Consider the following 25952-nt stretch of genomic DNA (forward strand, 5'->3'; position numbering starts at 1 on the left):
CAAGAAAATAGAAACTGGCAAAGCGAGCAGCAGTAAATGTAATAACTTATATCTAAACATGACAAACGCACAAGCAGAAAAAAATAGTATATTGAAGACAACAACGCAGATAAGGGAAATGTATATTCACATCTTAATGTCTATGTAATTAAAATGGTGCACCGCTACTTATTCAATGAAATGAATTACCAAGTACTTGAAAAGAAAATTATGTATGCAGTTCCTGTGAAGGGCAATGTCTCTTTGTGCTCCCTCATTTTTTTGGAAGTATATCACGAAGTTATTCTTTACTGGGTCTGCTGCAGGGCTGCAGGGCAGCTAGAAACTAGATATTCAACAAAATAGGCAAAGCAAGCGTGAAACGTCATTCAGAATACTGGCAAGTGATCTTTCAAAGAACACAAATTCTGGTCATATGTAAAGGCACCACAATTAGTGTTCAGTCCATAATGAATGAGAAAGGAACTTAAATTGAAGGGATCAAAGCAAAAACTGAAACGTCATTCGCTAGCCATAATGCATTTCATAATGCAGTAAACAATCCTCCAACTAGCAAGACAATAGACGTGGAATGTTTCTCATCATTTCATTTAAGTAAATATCGTAAATTAAGAGCTCCACAGTGTAATCATGTGTTTTAAAGTTTGGGCGTGTCGTATTTGCGATGCTTTCTACAAAGGGATGAATGTCAATAGCGAGGATAATGGCCTCTTTTTTTTTTACCTGTGTCTCTGAAAGGCACACACTAATGGCTTTCTTTTTGTCAGGTGGTTGTCGCGCAGCTGGGTGCCCACGACGCATTACGTGCAGGTGGTCACTTAACTGTCTTATCGAAATATTTACGACACCAGTTTCCGCAACAGTGGCAGTCTCATATAAAAAAAAAAAATTCACAGGTCAAGAATTTGCGTTACACATCAGTAGAAACAAAATCCTATTGATATCACAGTGTCCAAAAAATTTTCGTCGGCATTGTAATACATTCACGCATTTACATACATTTCATAACTCTTAAAGTACGATTCTTGGTTTCCAACAACCTTTTTCACAAACCAGAGTCCCTAACCTCTACTCATTATTTCTTACCTTATTCGTCGACACTTCTTCAATACTCCATCATAACAGATAAGTAGCATAATCAAATAACTCATATAGCATCAGCTTATTGATCATAAACATACCGCAACAGCATAATACACAGTCATCGTAATAATAACATCACAACACCTCAGTAAAATTCTCAAAATCGTCGTAGCTTCCTCCAATAATTTCAAAACCTAAAAAAAATTCTCTACTCATGTCAAAAGTGTCAACTACCGCAAACGTACTTTAAAAATCATAATCCCATACCAAATACATCATTCAAAGCTCTCATAGTATAACAATGGTTCCGAAAAAATATGAACAGTTCACAAAGTACAGAAAAATACAATTTCATAAGTGTGACGTTATCCAACGGTGTAATTACGTTAACATCTGTCACTGATGAAGTAAAATAAATGTTTGTCTCTCTCAGTTAAATGACCAGATAGCTGTGTAATTTATGTTTTAGAAAAATATGGTACCGATGTGTAAAGTTGTATAAGTAAATACCACTTTAGCTAGGGCTCCTTGTGCTTGCCAAACACATGGTACACAAAGTAAGCGTGTACCCCCATGAGGATTAATGTAATTATATCCTCAGATGTTACAGGTTACAGCAATGGAATGAAATGTATCACGGAAAACCTTTGTATCATTGTATTTCAAATATCTTTAAAAATAAATGTTTTAAGTACAAAATTAATCACTCAAACACGTGTACTGTAGCGCTAAACTGTGCGTCATGTTGTAAGATAATCTCTGTGGAAGTGTCGTAGTTATCGTCCTCCGATAGCTAAGTTCTGCAGAAGTCAATGTACTTACCTCATGATAAACAAAAGTGAAATACTTTGGGTATAGATATCTTAGTTATTACGCTTATTGCCGTGATGAAGAAAGTACTGTGCTGTAACGTATTGTTGTGCTACGGAAAAGACTGTCTCCTTGTAGCTATACCACAAAAGTTACTACTAAAACATGTTTTACTTTCCAGAAAAATTCAGAAAAACTGTGCAGATATAAAACAGATAAACTGCAAAAGCAACAATGTAAATTGTCACTCATTAGTAGCGTCGTGATAAAATCGTGTAGCTGTCACATAAACTAACCACTGTGTCATTTGGTATCTCACAGAAAGTACTTTAAATTCAGAATGTATTTTCAAGTAAACCAAAATGTTGCATTAAAATCTCATTAGCAATACTGGTAAATGTTTTAAGTATGTGAGCCTTACAGTCGTTACGTAATCGTGCAACTAACAAGAAAGAATGTACACACGCAATAACACTGTGATGTCTGTACACTATAACAATGCACTCGTAAATACTGTCTAAATATGTTCCGTACGTTCTAGACTGGATAGTAAACTTCAAACATTGTTGCATGTTAATAGTTTCTCAGTGTGACAAAGCATACTAGAAATGTGAAGTGAAATATTTTGTGGCAAAGACAAAGTTAAAAAGCAGATTATATTTCAATAAACGGTTTTACATGTGAAATGTGGTGTAAACCTTTACTCTTCCTAGTACGCAGAGTTTCAACTTGAACGCAATTATAATGTGGTATACGTCGGTAAAGAATACTGGAGTTTTTCTCAAGGTTAGCGTCTATGTTATTTTTCTCTGAGCCAGCCGGCGCACGCGGCTGCCTGCGGTGCGAGTCATTGTCTGTCTCTTTGTTGGCGCGCGCCGTTATTGGGATTAGGAGACCTAACTTCTACAAATTCACCTTGACGAGAAGGCCCTGCCCTGTTTGAAGCTCGCCAGTTCTGATGGAATTCAGGTCTGTCGTTACGATCATATCGTCTGTCGTCATGTCGGTAATTTCTGTAATTAATTTCTTGTCGGTCACGTGGTGGAGAATTTCTCCCTGAGTTACCGCGGCGCGGTGGACCCTTTCGTCTGAAATTATTCTGTCTCCCGTGATAATAATTATTTCCGTGATAATAATTATTTTGGTTTCCATATTGTCTGTTTCTATCATTGTCTGTGTAATATTCATTACTACGGAAATGTGATCTTTCTTTGTAACTATTACTACTCTGCCAACGGTTGTCATACGGTTGGTGTCTCTTTTGGTCACGATTTGTGTTGTGAGAATTGCCTTGTCGTGTCCAGTGTCCGCGGAATTGCGACGGATGTGACCAGTAGTGATTGTTTTCCTGTTTTCGCATCCCGCGACTGTCTGTGTTAATTTCTAATTCTTGTAAGAGTCCCTGAAAAGCTTCAATGTCGTCTTTGCAACGGCCTGCCAAAATAATATGCCGTAAATGTTCCGGCAATTTGATTAAGCAAATGCGGGCGAGTTCTGACGGGCTGTATGGGTTTGAAAGATACTGATTCTTATGTAACATGTCTTCAAAATATTTCACGAGACTTGAAAATTCAGATTGTTCGAAATTTTTCATCATTATGATGCCATGTTTTACTCGGTCTTGTGTGGCTTGAGACCAATATACTGAGAGGAAGGCATGGTAAAATTCTCCTTCACTGTGGCAATCGTGAATGACCGATCGCATTCTTACAGCTGGTTCATCCTCCAAGTAGCCACACATAAATTCTAATCTGTGCTCTAATGACCAGTTGGGAGGAAAACAATGAGAGAATTGATGAAGCCACGCTTGTGGATGAATTTCGTTGCCAGAATTCTTAAATGTTTTGAATTTACGTGTAGTAATGAACAGCTTATAGTCAAAATCATTGTGTCGGCGGGTCGCATGTCGGTCATTGTTACGTCGTTTCGGCGGTTCCATCTCAAAATTCGGTGTACTTTGCCAATTTCTTTCATAATCTCCAAAGTGCCCTGTTTTATTATTTTGTGGCAGTTCCGTATTTTTATGTCCCTCTTCCCGTGTTGGACTGCGAGTGTCCTCTGAAATACGTAATTCTTGTATTACCTGTGTCAGCTGATCTTGTACTTCCCGCATTTCTCTTTGGTGTTGCGTATTAATTTGATTCTGATTTTGTTTGAATTTCCTAATTTCTTCGAACTCTTCTGTGTCATTAAAGACTACCGGTTTTGTGTCATTCAGATTATCATCTACCTTCGTAGATAAATTATTTAGCTGATCCGAAAGTTCAACTACTTTCTCTGATAATGAACTAATGTCCTCCATGTGTCTTTCTGAACCAATTTTCAGAGTAGCTACTGTGTCCTTTAAGTTCACTTGAGTTTTTGCAAGTTCCGTAACCGAATCGGTAGATGCAACTGAGTCAATTTTAGCTTGCAAGGTCTCATGATTTTCATGTACAATAGTTTGCAGTTCTTTTATGGCTGCTTCGTGATTCTGTAATACATTTTCATGCCGCGAAAAAATATGTTGGAAATGCTCACAAATTTGTGTTTTTACGTTACAGATTTTTTGACATTTCGATTCAATGTTACGTAACTCAGTAGTTAAATCTTCACGTGTTTGTTCAAGCATATGTTCCACTGAGTCTAACTTTTGAAGCTTTTGTTCCATTGCGTCTAACTTTTGAAGCTTTTGTTCCATTGCGTCTAACTTTTGAAGATTTTGTTCCATTGTGTCTAACTTTTGAAGCTTTTGCTGTGTTTGTCTCTGATTTTGTTCCATTGTGTCTAACTTTTGAAGCTTTTGTCCCATTTGTTGCATTAATTGTAATAACAGTGCACTGGTGTCTGAAACATGTTCCTTAGTGCTATTCGGCAATGCATTTGAACCAGCAATATTCGCAGTTTGAAAAACAGAAAATGTGTCTTGACTTATTTGAGAAAATGTTGAGGACGCAAAACCTGAATCTACAGTATTTGCAAGAATGTGTGCTGTCATTTCGGAATCCTGAGGCGAGCTGTTGCCGACTGATCGATCGATAATTGTTCCCTGTTCATTACTTGTTTCACTGTCTACACCATTGTTTGCAGCCTGCTCCATTTCCCTATGTACAATTACCAAATTACTACTTTGAACATTAGTTAATTCATTACTCGGTGGCGCTAACACACTGCTTTCGTCTTCACTGTCATTTCTCAGTTTACTTTGGAGCCTAGTATTACGTTTTTCACACGCCATTATTGTCACAATATTTCACACGACAACACAGAAAAGCACAATTTGAAGAGCAAAAATAAGAGAACACATTAACGTAGCACTGAAAATAATATCTAGTCAATTGCAAGCGCAGCTGCGAAATACTTGGTGCAACTCTACATGCATGCCAAAACTGTTGTACTGTACAACAATGAAAGACTAAAACTACAAAGGAGATTCTCTCTACAATTACGTACTAGCAATAAACAAAATCTACATTAATTACACAAACTACAAGAAAAAATCAGAAGATTCCAGTGAGGTATCCTGGCAGGGTCGCCATATGACACGTTTGAAAAATTATCACAAGACTTTGCTTAAACTGACACACAATATTTTTAGTGCAACGCAATCTGACTTCCAAAAATCCCTACGAAAGAATGGCCCTGACTAACATTAACCTATACGTTTCACAAATCACTTACCTCACAAAAATCTTCGTTACTCAAGCTACTGCAATACAGCGAGCGCCACTACTGCCAGCTAAATAAAAGATTCAAACTATGGAAGGCACTAACTACTGATAGGTATAGTTAGCAAATGAAAGATTTTAATAGAGAACAAACAATGTATTTACCTTAGTAGTCATAATATATATATGACTTCATGACACCAATTCTTACAAATTTCAAAACTCCGCCATCTCTCTACCCACGTCCACCACTGCTGGCGGCTCACCTCCAACTGCGCAACGCTACACGCTGTTAGCATCCAGCTGCCGCTGCCCAACATTACAATGGCAGACAACAATGCAAACCAGCCACAGACTGCACACGGCACAGCCATTGATTTTTATACAGAGCGCTACGTGGCGGCGGCGTTACCAATAAAAAAACCTAAACAGCCTACTTAGCAGCTAGTTAGCAGAAGCGATTGGTGTTTCAACATAACCCGTATCGAAGATTCGTACCGCATTCAGGGGAAGCGGTAAAACCCGTCACAACGCAGACGACAGTGTGCGTCGGGTGATCGTGACGGACTTTAATTGAAGAGCATTTTGACTAAAAATAATGAGACGACAGTTGCAAAAGTCGCTGCAGAACTGAATGTAACAAGGAATGGCAGAGCGAGGTGGAATCCTCAGATCACTCTTAGTTATACAAATGTCCGTAACAGGAAAACGTTTTGCCGAAGCCATAAAAGCTGGACTCTGGAGCAATCGAAGAATGTAATTTGGTCGAATGAGTTTTGTTTTAGGTAGCTTACAACTTCCGGCCCAGTTTGTCTCTCAAGAGCGAAACATTGCGGATGTTCGATGATGATTTGGGCATCCGTATTGTGGTATTCCACGTATCCCGTGATTACTCTGCAAGGTCGAATTACTGCCAAGGATTTTGTGACAATTTTATTTGATCAGGTCCATTCCATGGTACAGTGTTTGTTCTCCAATACTGCTGCTGTATTCCAAGACGACAAATTAGCATAATAAAATATGAATAAATGAACTTAAGTGTCAGTAAACAAATTTAAATATTAAATCGTGTATCATGCGTGGGCTAACACTGGAACATAGCCGTCATTTAGACCACTATTTTGCTGTTGGTGTACAGAACTCAACTAGAACTCAAGAGCGACTGGTCCGTAGGGTTCTAGCTGCCTTTCTCTTTGTCTAACAGGCATTTGAGAATGTGGAACAACATACTTGTGATACACCAGTTGAAACAAAGCGAATCATGACGTGTTTTTGTCATGCCTGTTGTGGAATAACGTAAAGCCACTGATCTCAGTAGTGAGTGAGATGCAGTGTTGCTATTTCAAGCTGCTCTCAACGTAATGACGTTAAAACTCACCGTGCGAACCGCGCTGAAGGGCAATAAAGGAGTGAGATTTGGTGACTTGCGGTGAAGCTATACGACAGTCAAGTGTTTTCAAATTACAAAAAATATGAGTATGCTCTGGGGACGCCTGGTACGTAGATAGCCCTAGTGAACATTTCCTGAAGTGGCTGCCTTATTTGTCACACGGTTTAGAGATATTAAAACTAGCTCATCGACATCCCAAGTACTCTGTCCTTTATCTCTGCGTCCCTCGAAGTTGTGCCAGCAGCCTAGATTGAAGTTTGGGACCCTATCTCTCTAGTTAGTGTGTACATCGCATCTTAGTTTAGATTATTATTAAGCAGTGCAAGATGATAGTAAAATACTTTATTTCAAGCACCATTTACCAGTAACATTTCTACTTAAATCTGTTAGATTTTGAACTGTTGAATGCTTGACTAGACCCTGAATTCGTTCAACTTAAAAAGGACTTTGTTATTTCAATAATGGTAGTATTTAATGTTCGGCCTTTTCTGTACTGAGTGTAATGCAGAGTACTGACATATGTTGTAAGTCATCTATATGGGGATTAGCCGAGCGGTCTACGGCGCTGCAGTAATGGACTGTGCGGCTGGTCCCAGCGGAGGTTCGAGTCCTCCCTCGGGCGTGGGTGTGAGTGTTTGTCCTTTGGATAATTTAGGTTAAGTAATGTGTAAGCTTACGGACTGATGACCTTATCAGTTAAGTCCCATAAGCTTTCACACACGTTTTTTTAGTCATCTATATGAAAAGAAACACTAAACCATTTTCAAGGTCTGGATATCTATACAGTAATTGGAATTTGTCAAAAGTAATAAGTAAATAATTGTAAGAGATACAAAAAATTGCTCGCACGCCAGTAAACCTACTTTTTGGGCTAATTTTCTCGTTTCACTGGAATTATGTCAAAGTTAGAAACTTTATTAGTTTCAGGTGACTAATTGTGTTATTAAAACATAACTGGCAACAATGAAAGCAGAAGGCAACAGGAGAACCAAATGTGTTGCTAAGGTATATGATTTGTAAACACTGTCAAACTGATGACGATAACTTTATCTGTTGTCCATTGGTGCTTATTCTCTGCAGTAAAACAAAGAGAACCCCACTGAGGATTTTTTAATATCACGGGAGCATGTGTAGGAATTACTGAACCGAAGACGGAATCCTCGAATATATTTTCTCTTCAAGCAAATACAAACATAGACAGTAAACTTTTTGGGTAGAGAACTTCAAGATGAATCTTATTTTCTGTGTATCAAATATCATGTGTTGATGGGAGGTTTCTGTTGCAGGTATGTGAAACTCGATTATAAACCCGTCAAATCTCTAGACGAAACGGTGAAAGTTTTCTCAGAGGCAGCAGCCAGGAAGGAAGGAAACATGTTCATCGAGGGTCTGCAGTTCAGCTTGAACGAGGGCGTCATCATGGTTGGCAACATGGTGGACGATTATGAACCTGGAAAGGTATGCCAGAAGATACAGCTGCTTACCGTGCTCAGGCTTCACGATCTGTGGGTAGTCGACATAGAAACATTTACGTCACAGAGAGGTAAAAAAAATGAAGACCATATGCTATGGGCGTTCAGAGGGACCGCCAAGCTTGTTCAGGCACCTGTTTATAAGAAACGAGCCCAAAACCGTAGCCGCGCGGGATTAGCCGAGCGGTCTCAGGCGCTGCAGTCATGGACTGTGCGGCTGGTCCCGACGGAGGCTCAAGTCCTCCCTCGGGCATGGGTGTGTGTGTTTGTCCTTAGTATAGTTTAGGTTAATTAGTGTGTAAGCTTAGGGACTGATGACCTTAGCAGTTAAGTCCCATAAAATTTCGCACACATTTGAACATTTGAACCTAAAACCGTCACAACCGCCATTTCTTCGTAGAGGAGAATGTTGTAGCGTGGAACACAATTCAGACTTTCGCCTCTAGACAACTCTGTAGTAGAAGTTTAATATAGGTTTGTCTTCCATTTTTAAATGATGGCATTCTATTTTTACGTGCTAAGACTCTTTCTGAAATTACAAAATCTACTCCGGAAAATTAAGGTTTTTCCGAATGTAAAAACATTTTCTATGGTAAAATATGGTCATGTAACTAGGAAGTTGCAGCAGAGAAAATATTGTCAGTACTACATTTAGTTGTCTTTCTGTTATATTCTTACTTTACTACCCACCAATAATCAGTAAGTGAAATCAAATTAAGCAGATGTATTATCAAAACCCAGTTACAACTTAAATAAATTTTGAAATTGAAGCTGGCTGGCAAGCCGGCCCTCGTTGTTAACCCGCTGGGCGGATTCGATCCGGGGCTGGTGCGCCCACCTGAGTCCAGGAAGCAGCGCATTAGCGCCCTCGGCTAACCTGGCGGGTACTCGTTTCACATCATTTCGATAAAAGAATCGTAAAAATTATGTGTGGAACATGTAAGTAACTAACAGAATAACTTTATGTGACATCCCGTTGGAGCCATTGATGACACTGCTGAGATGGGCACTGAAGGGTGTATGGGAAACAGACTGCCTCATTGTCATTGAGAATAAACTCCAAACGATGATACCCACCTCTCGATTATCTCCATCGAGACACTAAGAGGAGACGAGGTCGTTCTATCTCACCTTCATACAAGCCATTGCCCTTTATAACGTGGCATCCTGCTCCGTCCGAGACAGATGTGGAGTTTCTGTAATAATGCGCTATATTTTGACTGAATGCGATTTGCTTGCTGGGGGAAATTATGGAACGGCTTGACTAGATATGTCATTTACTTTAGGAGATGCTTGGACGAGTGAGCATTTAAAATTCTATGTTATTTCCTGATTTTTACCTAAGCTTTTAGGGCATGGATATTATCGTGAATCAGAGATGCTCGATCTTTCATATTACTTGACCTTACCGTGATCAGTAGTCACTAGCCACATGTATCTGATGAAACTGTTTTAAAGAAGTGTATTATTGGAACTTTCTGGCAGACTAAAACTCTGTTCGAGATCGGGAGTCAAACCAGAGCTACCCAAGCACGATTAACGACCCATCCTCACAGCTTTATTTTGTATTATAGTTGAATTTAATCTATAAATATTTTATCTCTTTGATATAATAACATACTGAATATAACTTTTTTATAGATTTTAAGATCCTTCATCCAATAACATTTTTGTATCAACTCCCTGACTCCACAAAACCAACTAGCAAACACTACCCTGACGCAATGGAGAAACCTCTGACGAATATTCATGATCAACAGTTCCTGCATGGGCACACTCTGAGTAATGCTAGCGAGTCTGAAACTAAACTGGTAACTTGGAAAAACGCAACTCATCAATTTAGTATTGCTGACAAAGGGAGAAATCGAGCTAGATGCGCTTCATACCGGTATTTTGGGAACTTCAGCGACAGCTCTCACTGGCACGAAAATTTCATATAAGGTGTGGCAGTCATTAGTCTGCCTCAGTAGCTGATTGGTCAGCGTAGATGGTTGCCATTCCGAGGAACCGGGTTGGAGTCCCGGTACTGCCAAGGTTTTTTTTCCTTGGAGGGAGAACTGGTATGGGGTGCACTCAGCCTCGTGATGCCAATTGACGAGCTGCTTGAATGAAAAATAGCGGCTCCGACGTTTGGAAAGTCGGTAAAATGGCTGGGAGAGCGGTGTGTTGACCACATGTGTCTCGATACCACATCCGCATGGCACCACAAGATAGAGGATAGATGACACAGCTGCCGGTCGACATCCCTTGGACCTCCACACCTTGGTCCACGACCTTGTTATTTGTGGCAGTCTTTTTCTTTATCCTTACTGTATCTACCCGACATAAAATCCGGACTGGAGAATACATTGCTACGTCCGTTCGTTTTCATAGGGCTAGGAAATGGTATTTTACAAGGAAAAATCCTTGCGCATGCGTTTGGCTCTCTTCCAAGTACTCGATCATTCTTCTCGTCACCACAGGTCCAAATTGGATTCTTGTGACGTTGTTTATAGCACAAATAACACAAAATAGCATTTGTTCTCATGCTGTAACCTAGATTTTTAATCGGGTGTGGTGCTCCTTTATGAGATTCATGTCCATTATTCTAAGATACATCTTTAATAAGGTCACTGTGTGGAAGAATAATCATTTGCCATTGTTTTACCGTGTCTGCGTTACAACGGAGATTATAAGTATGTACTGCTAAACAGTCACAGTATAAAACAATTAGCTACGTACTCATTATAGTTTACTTTTGGTACACTCTATTGGAAATATTGTCGCCACTGCATCTTCAGTGAAGGTTTATCTATAAACTTGTGATTTCAATGCAGAAATTGCTGTAACATTTCTTTCTTCTGAGGCCTGATGCAGCTTTTCATCACTACTCCCAACTATGCATCTCGTGATCTAAACTGTACAATTCCTTACCGTATCAACGTTTTTCTCTGTTTGTTGCTGCTCTACTTTATAGTGACATGGCGCTTCAGTTTCGTTTACGTTTAATTTGAGCTGAAAGTAATATAAAAAAATTGTGCCCTTCGATCTTCTTAGTGTGCTAGCAGCAATTTTAAATAGGTATCATGCTGTACTGTGTCTGCAGATGTAGTTGAAGTTACCTCGTGTAGTTTCCTGAAATGAGGAGTTAGTCCTAGAAGCTTATCAACTTCTTTATTGTTAATGAAGTTTTAAGTATACTGCGCAAGAGCAATAATGTTGTTTTATGACTTTGTCTTACAGCTAAACGAAATAGGTAAATGGCACAAGCCATGGTTCTTCATGCATGTGAAATCTTTCCTGAAGAAGGGCGAAGGGACAGAATACATTCCGCTAAGAGACTATTACCACCGACACACAAGATCAATCTTCTGGGAGATTCAGGTGTGTGTAACTCTTTCTTTCGAATTATTGTATCAAGTGAATTGCATCTAGTTCGGATTTTCACGTTTATTGTTACGACAAGCAATTTAATATACTTCTAGTAAAGTAAAATGTTTTTATTCTCTGTTTGTTCTTATGTTAAAATGTGCTTTTGTTTCAGGACATAGTACCTTTCGGAAACAATATACTCTTCCGTTGGCTTTTTGGTTGGATGGTTCCGCCCAAGGTTTCTCTACTGAAATTGACACAGGGAGAAACAGTTAAGAAGCTGTATGAGAATAATCACATTATACAGGACATGCTCGTCCCGATGCAAGAACTGAAGAAGTCAATCGAAGTGTTTCACAAAGAGGTTGAGGTGAGTCTCAGCAAACTGCTTAATAAAGGTTTCTCGGTGGCGGTGTGTGCAAATTGTCACTTACATGCAGTAATTATGTTCTAGTTAGACTCGACACATGAGGACTGACTGCATTTACCCTATAATTCAGGCGACTTCGATCTATAGACTAGGGCAAGGCTCTAACTTCATATAAAACGACAGAAAATAGACGTTTAAGAATTTTTTTGCCTCTTCCCTCCCATGAAACTATACCATAAAAGCGTCGACCGCTAACCGAAGCAAGGGTATGAGATTTTCATTTAAGTGTCGAAAGTTAGATTTTCAACATTACCCATGCAGAAATTGACAACTATAAGACTGGTTTGCCTTCCCGTTTCCACATCATCATCATGCTCGTAGTATTCCTCATTACACCGAAGTGTGTTACAGCTAGACACTGACGAAAGGGAGTGGCTGTATCAGATGAAGAAAAGAAGTTCCATTTTTAATATTACTTATTTTATTGGGATCCATTTGAACAGAGAAATAGCTCCAGCGCTCTGAAAAATAACCTTGCGGTTGGTGCCTACCGCTGCAGTGTTTATGATGAGGAAATATTTGTGTTTTATCAGTAGAGGATAGCGTGCCATTTACATGTTAGGAAGTTAGATTGAGTCTGATATCTAATGTTGTGTTGCGATGGTAGTAATTTATTAACGATAAGAGGGTGATGATTAACTGAAACTGCTAATAAAGCTACTTAACACGTGTAACTCTGCTTTTTAATACTTAAATACGAGGTTAGCATTTACATCAAACCATTTTATGTGTCTTTCTTTGACGTCAGAATGTTTATCTGTGGTGTATAAGTACAAACATTTAAGTCAACATCACATATGCATTTTCTGTCAGAATAGAACGGGACCTCACTTTGTGGGTTAAGATTTCTGGCGTTACACCAGGTAGATTTTCAAGGTTACAGGTATCTAGATAAACCGTTATGATGTTACTGTAAAGTTGAAACATCAGTAAAGTCAAGGAAGCGCTAAATCCAGTCATTGCCTTTACAGTTCAAAGTTATTAACTGATACACACTGTCGAACTCTAAATCGTACTGTAGGACCTAGTAATCTGAAATCTTTGCTTTGTCAACTATACTGTCTGACAAAATGTCCCCGGGCACATCTGTGTAATGCGGGATTGACTGCTAGATATCAGGAGAGGCGCACCCGCTAGGATAAAAGAACATAGGGAGTATTTGTCCCGATCCACCAAAATGGCCTATACATTTCTGAATTCCATCATGAGCTGTATGTTGCTGAATGTGTGTCTCACAAAATTTGATTTGCTTGCACACAACCTTGCGTGCGCTGGCCGTCGTAGCCGAGCGGTTATAGGCCATACAGTCTGGAACCGAGCGACCGCTACGGTCGACGGTTCAAATCCTGCCTCGGGCATGAATGTGTGTGATGTCCTTAGGTTAGTTAGGTTTAAATAGTTCTAAGTTCTAGGGCACTGATGACCTCAGATGTTAAGTCCCATAGTGCTCAGAACCATTTGAACCAAAGAAAGATTGAGCGTCGATTTTGCTCGAGACCCCAGAGTCCAAAGTCATTACCTTCTCTGGTGTTGGCTGTTGAATAAGAATGGGCCGCCATTCCTCTAGAGAAATTCACACGCCACTGAAAGGGTCTCCAGCAGTGTTCAGGCCGTCAAAAAGGTGATGAGTGGACCTACCCATATTAATAGTCCACTAATAGGTGTCCGGATAGATTTGTTCAGAGAGTGTATATGGAGGTGTGCATGCAGAATTGAGTCGTAGAAATATCCGTTGAGAGATGGTAGGGTTCTGTTTAAAACACTGGTGTTGCTTCTTCTCAAACACTGATCAAAAGAATAGACATGTCTTATAAAATATAAGCGCTGCCATTGATAGTGGAGAACTGAAACGAGGTTTTGAGTTATACAGCATGACATGGTATTCAAATAAGCGCGTATGGACTGGGGGATGTCTAGTGTATGGTATTTACTGTAGTGTTAGCGACAGTGAACTTGGAATGAAGATTCGAGCCTGTTTCTTCTGCTTTGAGAACTGCGCATTAATTTTGGTCTATAGGAAAATAAACAGTAATGCTTATCGAAAGAGATGATAACATTATGCTTGCGACACGGTGGCAGCTGTTTTAATACAATTTTCGCTGTATCAGTGTGACAAAACTCACCTCTATTAAGTAAGAAAATACGCTTCATGTTTCGAAGAACATCGGATGGCTCTGCTGAGCTGGTCTGCTAAAAACTCTGAACTAAACACCATTGGATGAAATAAAGCGTAGATTGCGTACAAACAAACTCGCCCAACAACACAATATTCACCATGGTTTAGGAAAAATTACACTCCTGGAAATTGAAGTAAGAACACCGTGAATTCATTGTCCCAGGAAGTGGAAACTTTAGTAACATTCCTGGGGTCAGATACATCACATGATCACACTGACAGAACCGCAGGCACATAGACACAGGCAACAGAGCATGCACAATGTCGGCACTAGTACAGTGTATATCCACATTTCGCAGCAATGCAGGCTGCTATTCTCCCATGGAGACGATCATAGAGATGGTGGATGTAGTCCTATGGAACGGCTTGCCATGCCATTTCCACCTGGCGCCTCAGTTGGACCAGCGTTCGTGCTGGACGTGCAGACCGCGTGAGACGACGCTTCATCCAGTCCCAAACATGCTCAATGGGGGACAGATCCGGAGATCTTGCTGGCCAGGGTAGTTGACTTACACCGTCTAGAGCACGTTGGGTGGCACGAGATACATGCGGACGTGCATTGTCCTGTTGGAACAGCAAGTTCCCTTGCCGGTCTAGGAATGGTAGAACGATGGGTTCGATGACGGTTTGGATGTACCATGCACTATTCAATGTCCCCTCGACGATCACCAGAGGTGTACGGCCAGTGTAGGAGATCGCTCCCCACACCATGCTGCCGGGTGTTGGTCCTGTGTGCCTCGGTCGTATGCAGTCCTGATTGTGGCGCTCACCTGCACGGCGCCAAACACGCATACGACCATCATTGGCACCAAGGCAGAAGCGACTCTCATCGCTGAAGACGACACGTCTCCATTCGTCTCTCCATTCACGCCTGTCGCGACACCACTGGAGGCGGGCTGCACGATGTTGGGGCGTGAGCGGAAGACGGCCTAACGGTGTGTGGGACCGTAGCCCAGCTTCATGGAGACGGTTGCGAATGGTCCTCGCCGATACCCCAGGAGCAACAGTGTCCCTAATTTGCTGGGAAGTGGCGGTGCGGTCCCCTACGGCACTGCGTAGGATCCTACGGTCTTGGCGTGCAGCCGTGCGTCGCTGCGGTCCGGTCCCAGGTCGACGGGCACGTGCACCTTCCGCCGACCACTGGCGACAACATCGATGTACTGTGGAGACCTCACGCCCCACGTGTTGAGGAATTCGGCGGTGCGTCCACCCGGCCTCCCGCATGCCCACTATACGCCCTCGCTCAAAGTCCGTCAGCTGCACATACGGTTCACGTCCACGCTGTCGCGGCATGCTACCAGTGTTAAAGACTGCGATGGAGCTCCGTATGCCACGGCAAACTGGCTGACACTGACGGCGGCGGTGCACAAATGCTGCGCAGCTAGCGCCATTCGACGGCCAACACCGCGGTTCCTGGTGTGTCCGCTGTGCCGTGCGTGTGATCATTGCTTGTACAGCCCTCTCGCAGTGTCCGGAGCAAGTATGGTGGGTCTGACACACCGGTGTCAATGTGTTCTTTTTTCCATTTCCAGGAGTGTAATACGTATTCCGCCATTGTCGGTTCAGAACCGTAACAGAAGTCTTTCTGAAGATTACGCTCAAGCAGTAGCAGAAAGATTTCTACTCATTTATTAGCTGCATGACTAATGACTCCGAAATCAGCAGCAATGTGTGTGCCGAGACTTTTCTCCTCAACGCAACTCATTAGCGCCATACTTGTAGGTGCAGTTCATTTAACCTGAAGGAAGAAAGAGCAATATTTACCACTTTTTGAAACAATGCTGCTAGTATATCTGCAGCAAATTGTGAAATGTTTAGAAGATACCGTCATTAGAAGTGAATCTTAAACTTTTTTTTCTCTAATTTGCAGGGCTCCTTTCATATGCATTTCCTCTTCAAGCCCCGAATGGTCGGCGTTGAAAACAAATTTCTTACTGAACAATGGGATAAGTTCGTTTATCTCACCTACGAATTTTCAGCCCGGTTCCGCAGTTTGCTGTATAACATCAAGTTGACGCTTTGTTTGAAATTTCGTTGTCTTACGTCTTCCAATTATGTACCACTGTTTGAAGTTATGCAACCATCCACTGCTTCCCTTGAAATCATTGTAATCTATGTCGTGCGCAATTTATTGTGCATAATGTAGTAGGCCACTATCATTCAGATCTTGCAAACTGTATCGAGCATTCTTGAAACGCGCAAACACCAGTTTTTGTAAGAAGTGCTTCTTGTCCTCCCTTTAATAACTGTAGTTTTTCTTATGCACTACACAGTCATATTGCTGCAGACTTACTCGAAATCTGTTCATAATTGTTTTTATACTACTCTGCAGATATTGCATGTACGTGATTATGTTGAGTACTCGCACCTTGGTCAACGATTGTACTTTACCATGATTTACTAGAGACGGGGTCTGCTGCTCCCTGTTCGATAAGGATGATAAACTACACGATTCGACACCCGTTTCCGTATCACTTTCACTTGTTAAACACGTATCGTCATCATTACACTCCTTACGTACCTTGTGCGCACAGTCGAGCGTAGACGACACCACATATTCATATGACTCGTCTTGCAGAAACTCTTAATATTTCATCTGCCACTTCTTTCTCACTCTGTGAAATTCCTTGGTTTCCTATCTGACAAAATGTCAACTTCAGCAAACGTTGAAGATATAATACAAGGTTTGCTTTCTTCATCGTTGCCATTGCTCTGATTTTATCAACACCAGTAGCACTGTAGCACTTTTGCACTTTTGCACTTTGTGAGTTACTCGTCGAATAAGCACTTCAACTACGCTTCGTAGCCTCATGCTGCACTCAGTATTGGATACCTCCCGACACGCTCCCTGTTGCCATTAGCGGCCAGTATCGTGGTTGCATGACAGACAATATGTGGGGGCGTCGAATACCGTAAACATCATTGATCTTTTGCTACCTCGCACTTGAGGGGTTCCTTGTGAGGATTAAAATCACGAAATGCACAAAAACAACGCAAGAGTGCTGATTGATAAGATTTAAATGGGGAAAGACTGCGAAATCGTTAACTGCACCCAGAAAACCTGACATCCTAAGGATCTCGACCCTGATGAACGTTTACATCAGAGCAGCGCTTATTGGCTTGGTCCTGTCTCGACCAAGCCTGAAGAGGGAGTACCTGTCATTTTTCCTCCTTATCTGTACTCTCTACTGTATAGTTGGGAGAAGAAGAGAATAGAAGCTTTCGAAATGTGGCGCTACAGGAGAATGCTGAAGGTTAGATGGGTAGATCACATAACTAATGAGGAAGTATTGAATAGGATTGGGGAGAAGAGAAGTTTGGGGCACAACTTTACCAGAAGAAGGGATCGGTTGGTAGGACATGTTCTGAGGCATCAAGGGATCACCAATTTAGTATTGGAGGGCAGCGTGGAGGGTAAAAATAGTAGAGGGAGACCAAGAGATGAATACACTAAGCAGATTCAAAAGGATGTGGGTTGCAGTAGGTACTGGGAGATGAAGAAGCTTGCACAGGATAGGGTAGCATGGAGAGCTGCATCAAACCAGTCTCAGGACTGAAGACAACAACAACAACATCTGTACTCCTGCGACCAGCACGCGAACTGTCATCGCAAAACATGTGATCCCTGCCAGTCTCTGCCTACCAGAAAAAAGTCGTGTGATACCTTTGGTCAGTGATCTCTCTGACAACATCTAACGGAAATCTCGCGTGTCCATACAATCACTGCTAAGAGGCCGGATTTTGAAAGCTGTTCCCTCGTTGTCATATCTAGTGATACTTCAAACTGAAAGAAAGGGTACGGGGTGAAGGTGCTATCTGCCAGCAGGTATCAGTTATGTATATTATTTTTCATACTTCTACTCTCTTATAGAGAAGCCGAATGTCTTACTCTTTAGGAATATCGAACGATTGAGCGTTTCAAGTTTTCTTTAGAGTCTGTAGCCACACAACCTCTCCATGCCCTCCCTCCCTCCCCTCCCCCCAAACACATACTAGTCACATGTACGTCAGGACATGAAAGTTTAAAGGGAGAATCTCTGACTAAACATGAAATTATTAAATGATTAGGAGCGTATAGTAGAAGATTGTCACGGAAAGATTGTTTAACTAGAATGGGGTAATCTAGTCACCCTTTTACGCATTAGAACGTCCTTCCTGAAACTATTGGTATGAATTGGGACAGATCACGCATTTTTAAACTGCGTTCCATTCTTGTATCGCCACCAGGTGAAACGGAGGGTGGAGGATGGCGTCCATTGATTTTAATCCTACCCTCTTGTCAGGAAAGGACACATACTACATCAAAATTTCTGTTGAAGCGAAGTACATTGTTCACATATGGTTTAGCTGAGTAAAACCCGTTCATTAGGTTACAATACAACATTAAGTTCATCTCCCAAGGCATCTTGTCGCATTTCAGTGACCAGTGTGTTGTTAGTTTCATTAAATGCGGCGTTTTCTTTCTCACTTGCAGGCATTCTCCCTTCTACAATCATATCACATTCTAGTTCAACAGTGAGGCGTTATCCTGAAGGAAGTGACATATTGTGCCATAGTGTCTCGTCTACAGGCCTCTTTGACTGCTATATCACTTTGCTGGTTTCTCGTGATTTTTAAGGCGCCTAGTATCAACCAGAATAACGTATCTCGCCTGATTTTTGTAAGATGCTAAGAGACTCTTGGATGTTATGGACCCTTCTCATTGCAAGCTACATTTAGTAATATGCTTGGAGGACATTGAGGGAATGAGAGCAGATGAGAAAAATAAAGTATATAGGCTTCAATACATACATGCCAACTAGCTCTGCAGATGACGAAGAAATTGAAGAAATGTACGATGAAATAAAATAAATTATTCAGATAGTGAAGGGAGACGAAAATTTAATAGTAATGGGTGACTGGAATTCGAGTGTAGGAAAAGGGAGAGAAGGAAACATAGTAGGTGATTATGGATTGGGGCTAAGAAATGAAAGAGGAAGCCGCCTAGTAGAATTTTGTACAGAGCACAACTTAGTCATAGGTAACACTTGGTTTAAGAATCATGAAAGAAGGTTGTATACGTGGAAGAACCCTGGAGATACTAAAAGGTATCAGATAGATTATATAATGGTAAGACAGAGATTTAGGAACCAGGTTTTAAGTTGTAAGACATTTCCAGGGGCAGATGTGGACTCTGACCACAATCTATTGGTTATGACCTGTAGATTAAAACTGAAGAAACTGCAAAAATGTGGGAAATTAAGGAGATGGGACCTGGATAAACTGAAAGAACCAGAGGTTGTACAGAGTTTCAGGGAGAGCATAAGGGAACAATTGACAGGAATAGGGGAAAGAAATACAGTAGAAGAAGAATGGGTAGCTCTGAGGGATGAAGTAGTGAAGGCAGGAGAGGATAAAGTAGGTAAAAAGATGAGGGCTGCTAGAAATCCTTGGGTAACAGAAGAAATATTGAATTTAATTGATGAAAGTAGAAAATATAAAAATGCAGTAAATGAAGCAGGCAAGAAGGAATACAAACGTCTCAAAAATGAGATCGACAGGAAGTGCAAAATGGCTAAACAGGGATGGCTAGAGGACAAATGTAAGGATGTAGAGGCTTATCTCACTAGGGGTAAGATAGATACTGCCTACAGGAAAATTAAAGAGACCTTTGGAGAGAAGAGAACCACGTGTATGAATATCAACAGCTCAGATGGCAACCCAGTTTTAAGCAAAGAAGGGAAGGCAGAAAGGTGGAAGGAGTATATAGAAGGTTTATACAAGGGTGATGTACTTGAGGACAATATTATGGAAATGGAAGAGGATGTAGATGAAGACGAAATGGGGGATACGATACTGCGTGAAGAGTTTGACAGAGCACTGAAAGACCTGAGTCGAAACAAGGCTCCCGGAGTAGACAACATTCCATTAGAACTACTGACGGCCTTGGGAGAGCCAGTCATGACAAAACTCTACCAGCTGGTGAGCAAGATGTATGAGACAGGCGAAATACCCTCAGACTTCAAGACGAATATAATAATTCCAATCCCAAAGAAAGCAGGTGCTGACAGATGTGAAAATTACCGAACTATCAGTTTAATAAGTCACAGCTGCAAAATACTAACGCGAATTCTTTACAGACGAATGGAAAAACTGGTAGATGCGGACCTCGGGGAGGATTAGTTTGGATTCCGTCGAAATGTTGGAACACGTGAGGCAATACTGACCTTACGACTTATCTTAGAAGAAAGATTAAGAAAAGGCAAACCTACGTTTCTAGCATTTGTAGACTTAGAGAAAGCTTTTGACAATGTTGACTGGAATACTCTTTTTCAAATTCTAAAGGTGGCAGGGGTAAAATACAGGGAGCGAAAGGCTATTTACAATTTGTACAGAAACCAGATGGCAGTCATAAGAGTCGAGGGGCATGAAAGGGAAGCAGTGGTTGGGAAAGGAGTGAGACAGGGTTGTAGCCTCTCCCCGATGTTATTCAATCTGTATATTGAGCAAGCAGTAAAGGAAACAAAAGAAAAATTTGGAGTAGGTATTACAATTCATGGAGACGAAGTAAAAACTTTGAGGTTCGCCGATGACATTGTAATTCTGTCAGAGACGGCAAAGGACTTGGAAGAGCAGATGAACGGAATGGACAGTGTCTTGAAAGGAGGATATAAGATGAACATCAACAAAAGCAAAACGAGGATAATGGAATGTAGTCAAATTAAATCGGGTGATGCTGAGGGAATTAGATTAGGAAATGAGACACTTAAAGTAGTAAAGGAGTTTTGCTATTTAGGAAGTAAAATAACTGATGATGGTCGAAGTAGAGAGGATATAAAATGTAGACTGGCAATGGCAAGGAAAGCGTTTCTGAAGAAGAGAAATTTGTTAACATCGAATATAGATTTATGTATCAGGAAATCGTTTCTGAAAGTATTTGTTTGGAGTGTAGCCATGTATGGAAGTGAAACATGGACGATAACTAGTTTGGACAAGAAGAGAATAGAAGCTTTCGAAATGTGGTGCTACAGAAGAATACTGAAGATAAGGTGGATAGATCACGTAACTAATGAGGAGGTATTGAATAGGATTGGGGAGAAGAGAAGTTTGTGGGACAACTTGACTAGAAGAAGGGATCGGTTGGTAGGACATGTTTTGAGGCATCAAGGGATCACAAATTTAGCATTGGAGGGCAGCGTGGAGGGTAAAAATCGTAGAGGGAGACCGAGAGATGAGTACACTAAGCAGATTCAGAAGGATGTAGGTTGCAGTAGGTACTGGGAGATGAAGAAACTTGCACAGGATAGAGTAGCATGGAGAGCTGCATCAAACCAGTCTCAGGACTGAAGACAACAACAACAACATACATTACTAAAAAACTACATTAGAGGTTCCGATGTAAAGCAAAAGGTTGTACTCTACTAGACCAGCAAAGGAACGAAGACAAAAGAGAAGATATCCATACATACGCTCTAAATTATGAAATACATAAATATAATTAAAAATGAGGGCAGATGAGAAAAATAAAATATGTGGACTTCGATACCTACATCACCCAAGAGCCAACATTAGAAGTTACTGGGAGAAGCAAAAGGTTTTACCCTACTAGACCAGAAAAGAAACAAAGACAAAAGAGGAGAAATCCATACATATATGCTATCTTATGAAATACAGAAATAAAAAATGAAAAATATTACAGGTAATTGAAGATGAAAACCTATCGAAACAATTTTATGAAGCGCATTTTTTATATATCACCATCAATAAAACATTATTCTGCTGTGACTACTTTCGACTTTACCTCATCATCTTGCAAGTTTAACAATTTCATGTGGTATAAATGACGTGTCCATGACTACATTACACGTCAAATCTATGATTAACACTATGGCAGAAAATGTTCCTGGTATATTACTCGACGTCATTCACAACCCAAACAGGAATCAAGCCAGCGCATATGTATATATGACTTGTATCATTCGAATTATTGTATATCATCTTAAAAATAATGCCTGGACGAGAATAAATTACTATACTATATTGTAATGTGTTATTCTCTTCTACAGGAACAACTCAACATTCTCTTTCTGTGATTTAGAGAAACCACGGAAAATGTTAATCTGGATGGCTGGACGGGGATTCAAACCTCGCTGCTCAGAACAGTGAATCCACTCCGTTAACCACTACTTCACGTCGGTCAGTTTCAATGGCGAAGGCAACTTAAAAGTTCTCGTTCTGTTAATTCAGTATATTGCACAGTTTCTCATTTGACACGAAAATTTCATGACAGTGGATGAACAGTCATTATAAGGATTTAAGTTAAATGTACTAGTACAATCCTTTGATATGACATTTATAATGTAAACTACTAGCGGCTTCTTCATACTGTAAAGCGTTACGCTTTTATCTGTCGTTAAATAACTTAGATCTGACAGCATGCTCAGTCTTGACGTAGTCTGTAGGTGCTTTTCAACTTCAATTTGGATCTGTTTCCGAACTTCTACTCCCAAATACAATAAAGAAGCAAATAAAGTATGAAGTGACTTTGATAACATTATTCGCATACAGTTTACCTCCCGGCTTATTGGTTAAGATAAACTTGCACCACGTAGTACGTCAGGGGATGGAAATCACCGACAGAATACATGATGACCGATGACCTGAGTAGTGACTGCCGGAACATTTATGTAACAGAAAATGTGATCCAGTGTTGATGTATAGCCATTGTGTCAGTCATTTATAAAATGGAACAAATATCACAGCATGTCCTGAAGTAAAGATTTAGTCGACTCATTACCAGATTCCACATACGTGTAAATCTAACAGCGACTACATAGCTTTGATTCGTCTAGTAGTGACTGCATATCTCTGGTTTGTTTGATGTATTCTGCATACCTCGAGTTTTAGAATATTATCTAGTAGTGACTTCATATCTCTGGCTTGTAATAACGACATAATCCTGACTTTCTTCTGCATAGATATGGATGTATTCTCAAATTTGTAAATTAATACGAGATAGTGGAGTTTGTATCAAAGTGTAGCATGAAATGCTCTGTATCTAAATTAAATTCTTGTTGTTTTAGGTCTACCCACTGTGGCTGTGTCCGTTCAAATTAACCAACGAGCCAGGCATGGTTCATTCGTTTAGTGATAAAGATGAGTTATATGTCGATATAGGAGTATATGGGGTACCTAAAGTTAAGAATTTCCATCCTGTCGACACAACAAGGCGCTTAGAAGAACATGTACGGAATGTAAAAGGGTAAGTTCTCAGAATGAGTCTTTCACTACAGCGGAGAGTATATTGTTTTGGAACTTCTTGACAGATTAAAATTGTATGCCTTTCCTTGCCTTCGCTGGCATTCCACGTAACCCACGAAGCTGTCCAGGCACGGCACATGGAGTCCTGTGCCTGGATGCTTCAACCGGTTTCTATCTGTAATGAAGTTTCATGGATTTCTATTCTAGCGAGCCCGCAGCATGGATGAGGTCAAAGGACGACATATTTTTGGTGCATATTTATGCTGCACTATTTATTTATTTACGTGTAGTGATTATGAAGTTACACGATGAGCTCGTTTTGGCATTTTTGCCATTATGAAGCACACCTGCGCAGATGGTATAACAGGTGTAATGTTGTTCCTTACGTCTATGTTAGTTTCTGTGTCTACATATAGCATATAATGCTTACGTCTTAGTTGGTATGACTTGATCTATATTGCATCTTGGACCGTAAGTATCAGTTGTCTTCCTGCGTACTGTCTTTCTGAGTACTTTTATTTGTGTGAGCTTGATGAAATTATTTTATTTTCGACAGCTGTTTGGCAGCTCTGGCTCTAGCGATACTGTGTGTTTATAATGGAAATTATATTTTGTGGAAAGTCAATTATTACACTTAGTTTTCAGAGTTCATATTATATGGTTTAATGTAAACAATAAATATTCTATTGTTTAGTGTTTGTCGTGATAACTTACCTTTTTTCTGTTATGATATCAATAAATTTTTTCAGGTATTTTTTATTTTTAAAACCTGTTTGATCATTAAGGAAGTCCAGTAGGTATATTTCTTTATCAGTGTAAATTTCCATTTCCAAAATGTTCATTGTATTTCCTTTTGACACTTTGTGTAGAAATTTTAGGGAATTTCAGTATTTTCTGTCTCTTGTTTATGGCTTTTTAAAGTTAAGCAAAATGTGAATTGGTTGGCGTTGCAGTTTCGTGTATGTTCTTTAAACCTAACTCCAAAATTCCTATCTCTTTGTCTGATATAAAATGTGATTCAATTGTCACAAGTAGTTTGAAGTCGCCAAGTTTTAAAAATTGGAGATCTTATTTCTTGTTCATCATATTTTGGCACTCAAGTTGATATTTGTACCAAATTCCAGGTTTATTTTTACTTCTTTGAACAAGTTATTCATCTTATTCGATATTTGGCCCATGTGTGGTTTTGGTAGGTTTATTTGTACTTTTACAGTTAAACACTGAGAAAGTGGTCTACATATAATCAAATACAGAAACTATCGTCAAAGACACTTATTCAGTGACCCTACTCTGCTATTATCGAGGAGAGCTAGAATTTTTCGGCGTAAAACCTATCTCCAACTAGTCTATATCTACACAAATGCTTGTACCCCCCATACCATCATATCGTTGTAGTAAACACTACTCGTATCCTCCACAATACAAAATCATCACTTCTGCATCGTGCATATGGCTATCGACAACCACATACTCATACATATACCGTGAAGACAGAAAGTGCCCAAAACTCGTAAGCACGTGCACCATATATAGTTGAAGCACTAGATATTCCCCATGAGATCTGTCGGTCATCCACCGATGCCAACGCTCACAAGGCAAATGCCCCATACATGCTGGCCTGATGCGTGACCAGAGCGCCCTCCGCAGACAGCGGCCAATTTCCAAACTGGTGTGCAAAGGCTGGACTAGTTCCCTTGACACAAAAACGTCTAACGGTACTGTTTCCGGTCTGGCCTGCTTGCTGCTGTGGTTTCTGCAATGAGTTGTGATTATCCCCTGTCTCTGGGATTACAAGAGCATTTAATTTCTGTGCTCTGTCTATGAGAAATTCTTCCTCAATTGTGAATTAGTTTAACAATTTCGAAACCGATATTAGCTGTATTATCCGATTTTAAATCCCAAAAACCGACGTATTTATGACACTATGCTGAATCATTGAGTAGCATATGAAAATGTCCGGAATTTCATGCACTTTCACGTGATTTGCCAGAATATCATATCATTTATGCGACTGTTCTCGATATCAACCACATAGCAGGATGCCACCGACCGCTGCAAGGAATATTCCGAAGATAAAGAGTGGAAAACAGTCATTTTTCGTCGACAACGATAACATGGCTTGAATAGATTGTTTAAAATGGATTACCACCAAATGTATAGTAATAAATTTACATATGCCGAATGAGAAGCGCCAAAGTTATCAGCAGACACTTTATAGACTTTTATAAAGTGTCCATAGCTAAAGAGCCTTGTGTTACCAGCTGGGGGACTGCAATATGCAACTACAGAATGGATTGTGTGTTCGACCTTGTGCAAGACGGTTCAGGTGTGTAACCCTAACAAACAGTATTTA

At 40.4% G+C, this 25952-nt stretch overlaps 1 protein-coding gene across 1 annotated transcript in view; it reads left to right on the forward strand.

The window, feature by feature from the left end:
* The window catches only part of LOC126297976 (delta(24)-sterol reductase-like), a 79873-nt gene that overhangs the window by 39209 nt on the left and 14712 nt on the right, over positions 1 to 25952 (forward strand). The window contains exons 6-9 of the mRNA XM_049989289.1: positions 8217 to 8388; positions 11625 to 11765; positions 11926 to 12123; positions 23422 to 23600. Of these exons, the coding sequence (XP_049845246.1) occupies positions 8217 to 8388; positions 11625 to 11765; positions 11926 to 12123; positions 23422 to 23600 (690 nt within the window). The remainder of the gene's footprint in view (positions 1 to 8216; positions 8389 to 11624; positions 11766 to 11925; positions 12124 to 23421; positions 23601 to 25952) is intronic.

The sequence above is a fragment of the Schistocerca gregaria genome, chromosome X, assembly GCF_023897955.1.
Source record: "Schistocerca gregaria isolate iqSchGreg1 chromosome X, iqSchGreg1.2, whole genome shotgun sequence".
In the NCBI taxonomy this organism is placed as follows: Eukaryota; Metazoa; Arthropoda; class Insecta; order Orthoptera; family Acrididae; genus Schistocerca; species Schistocerca gregaria.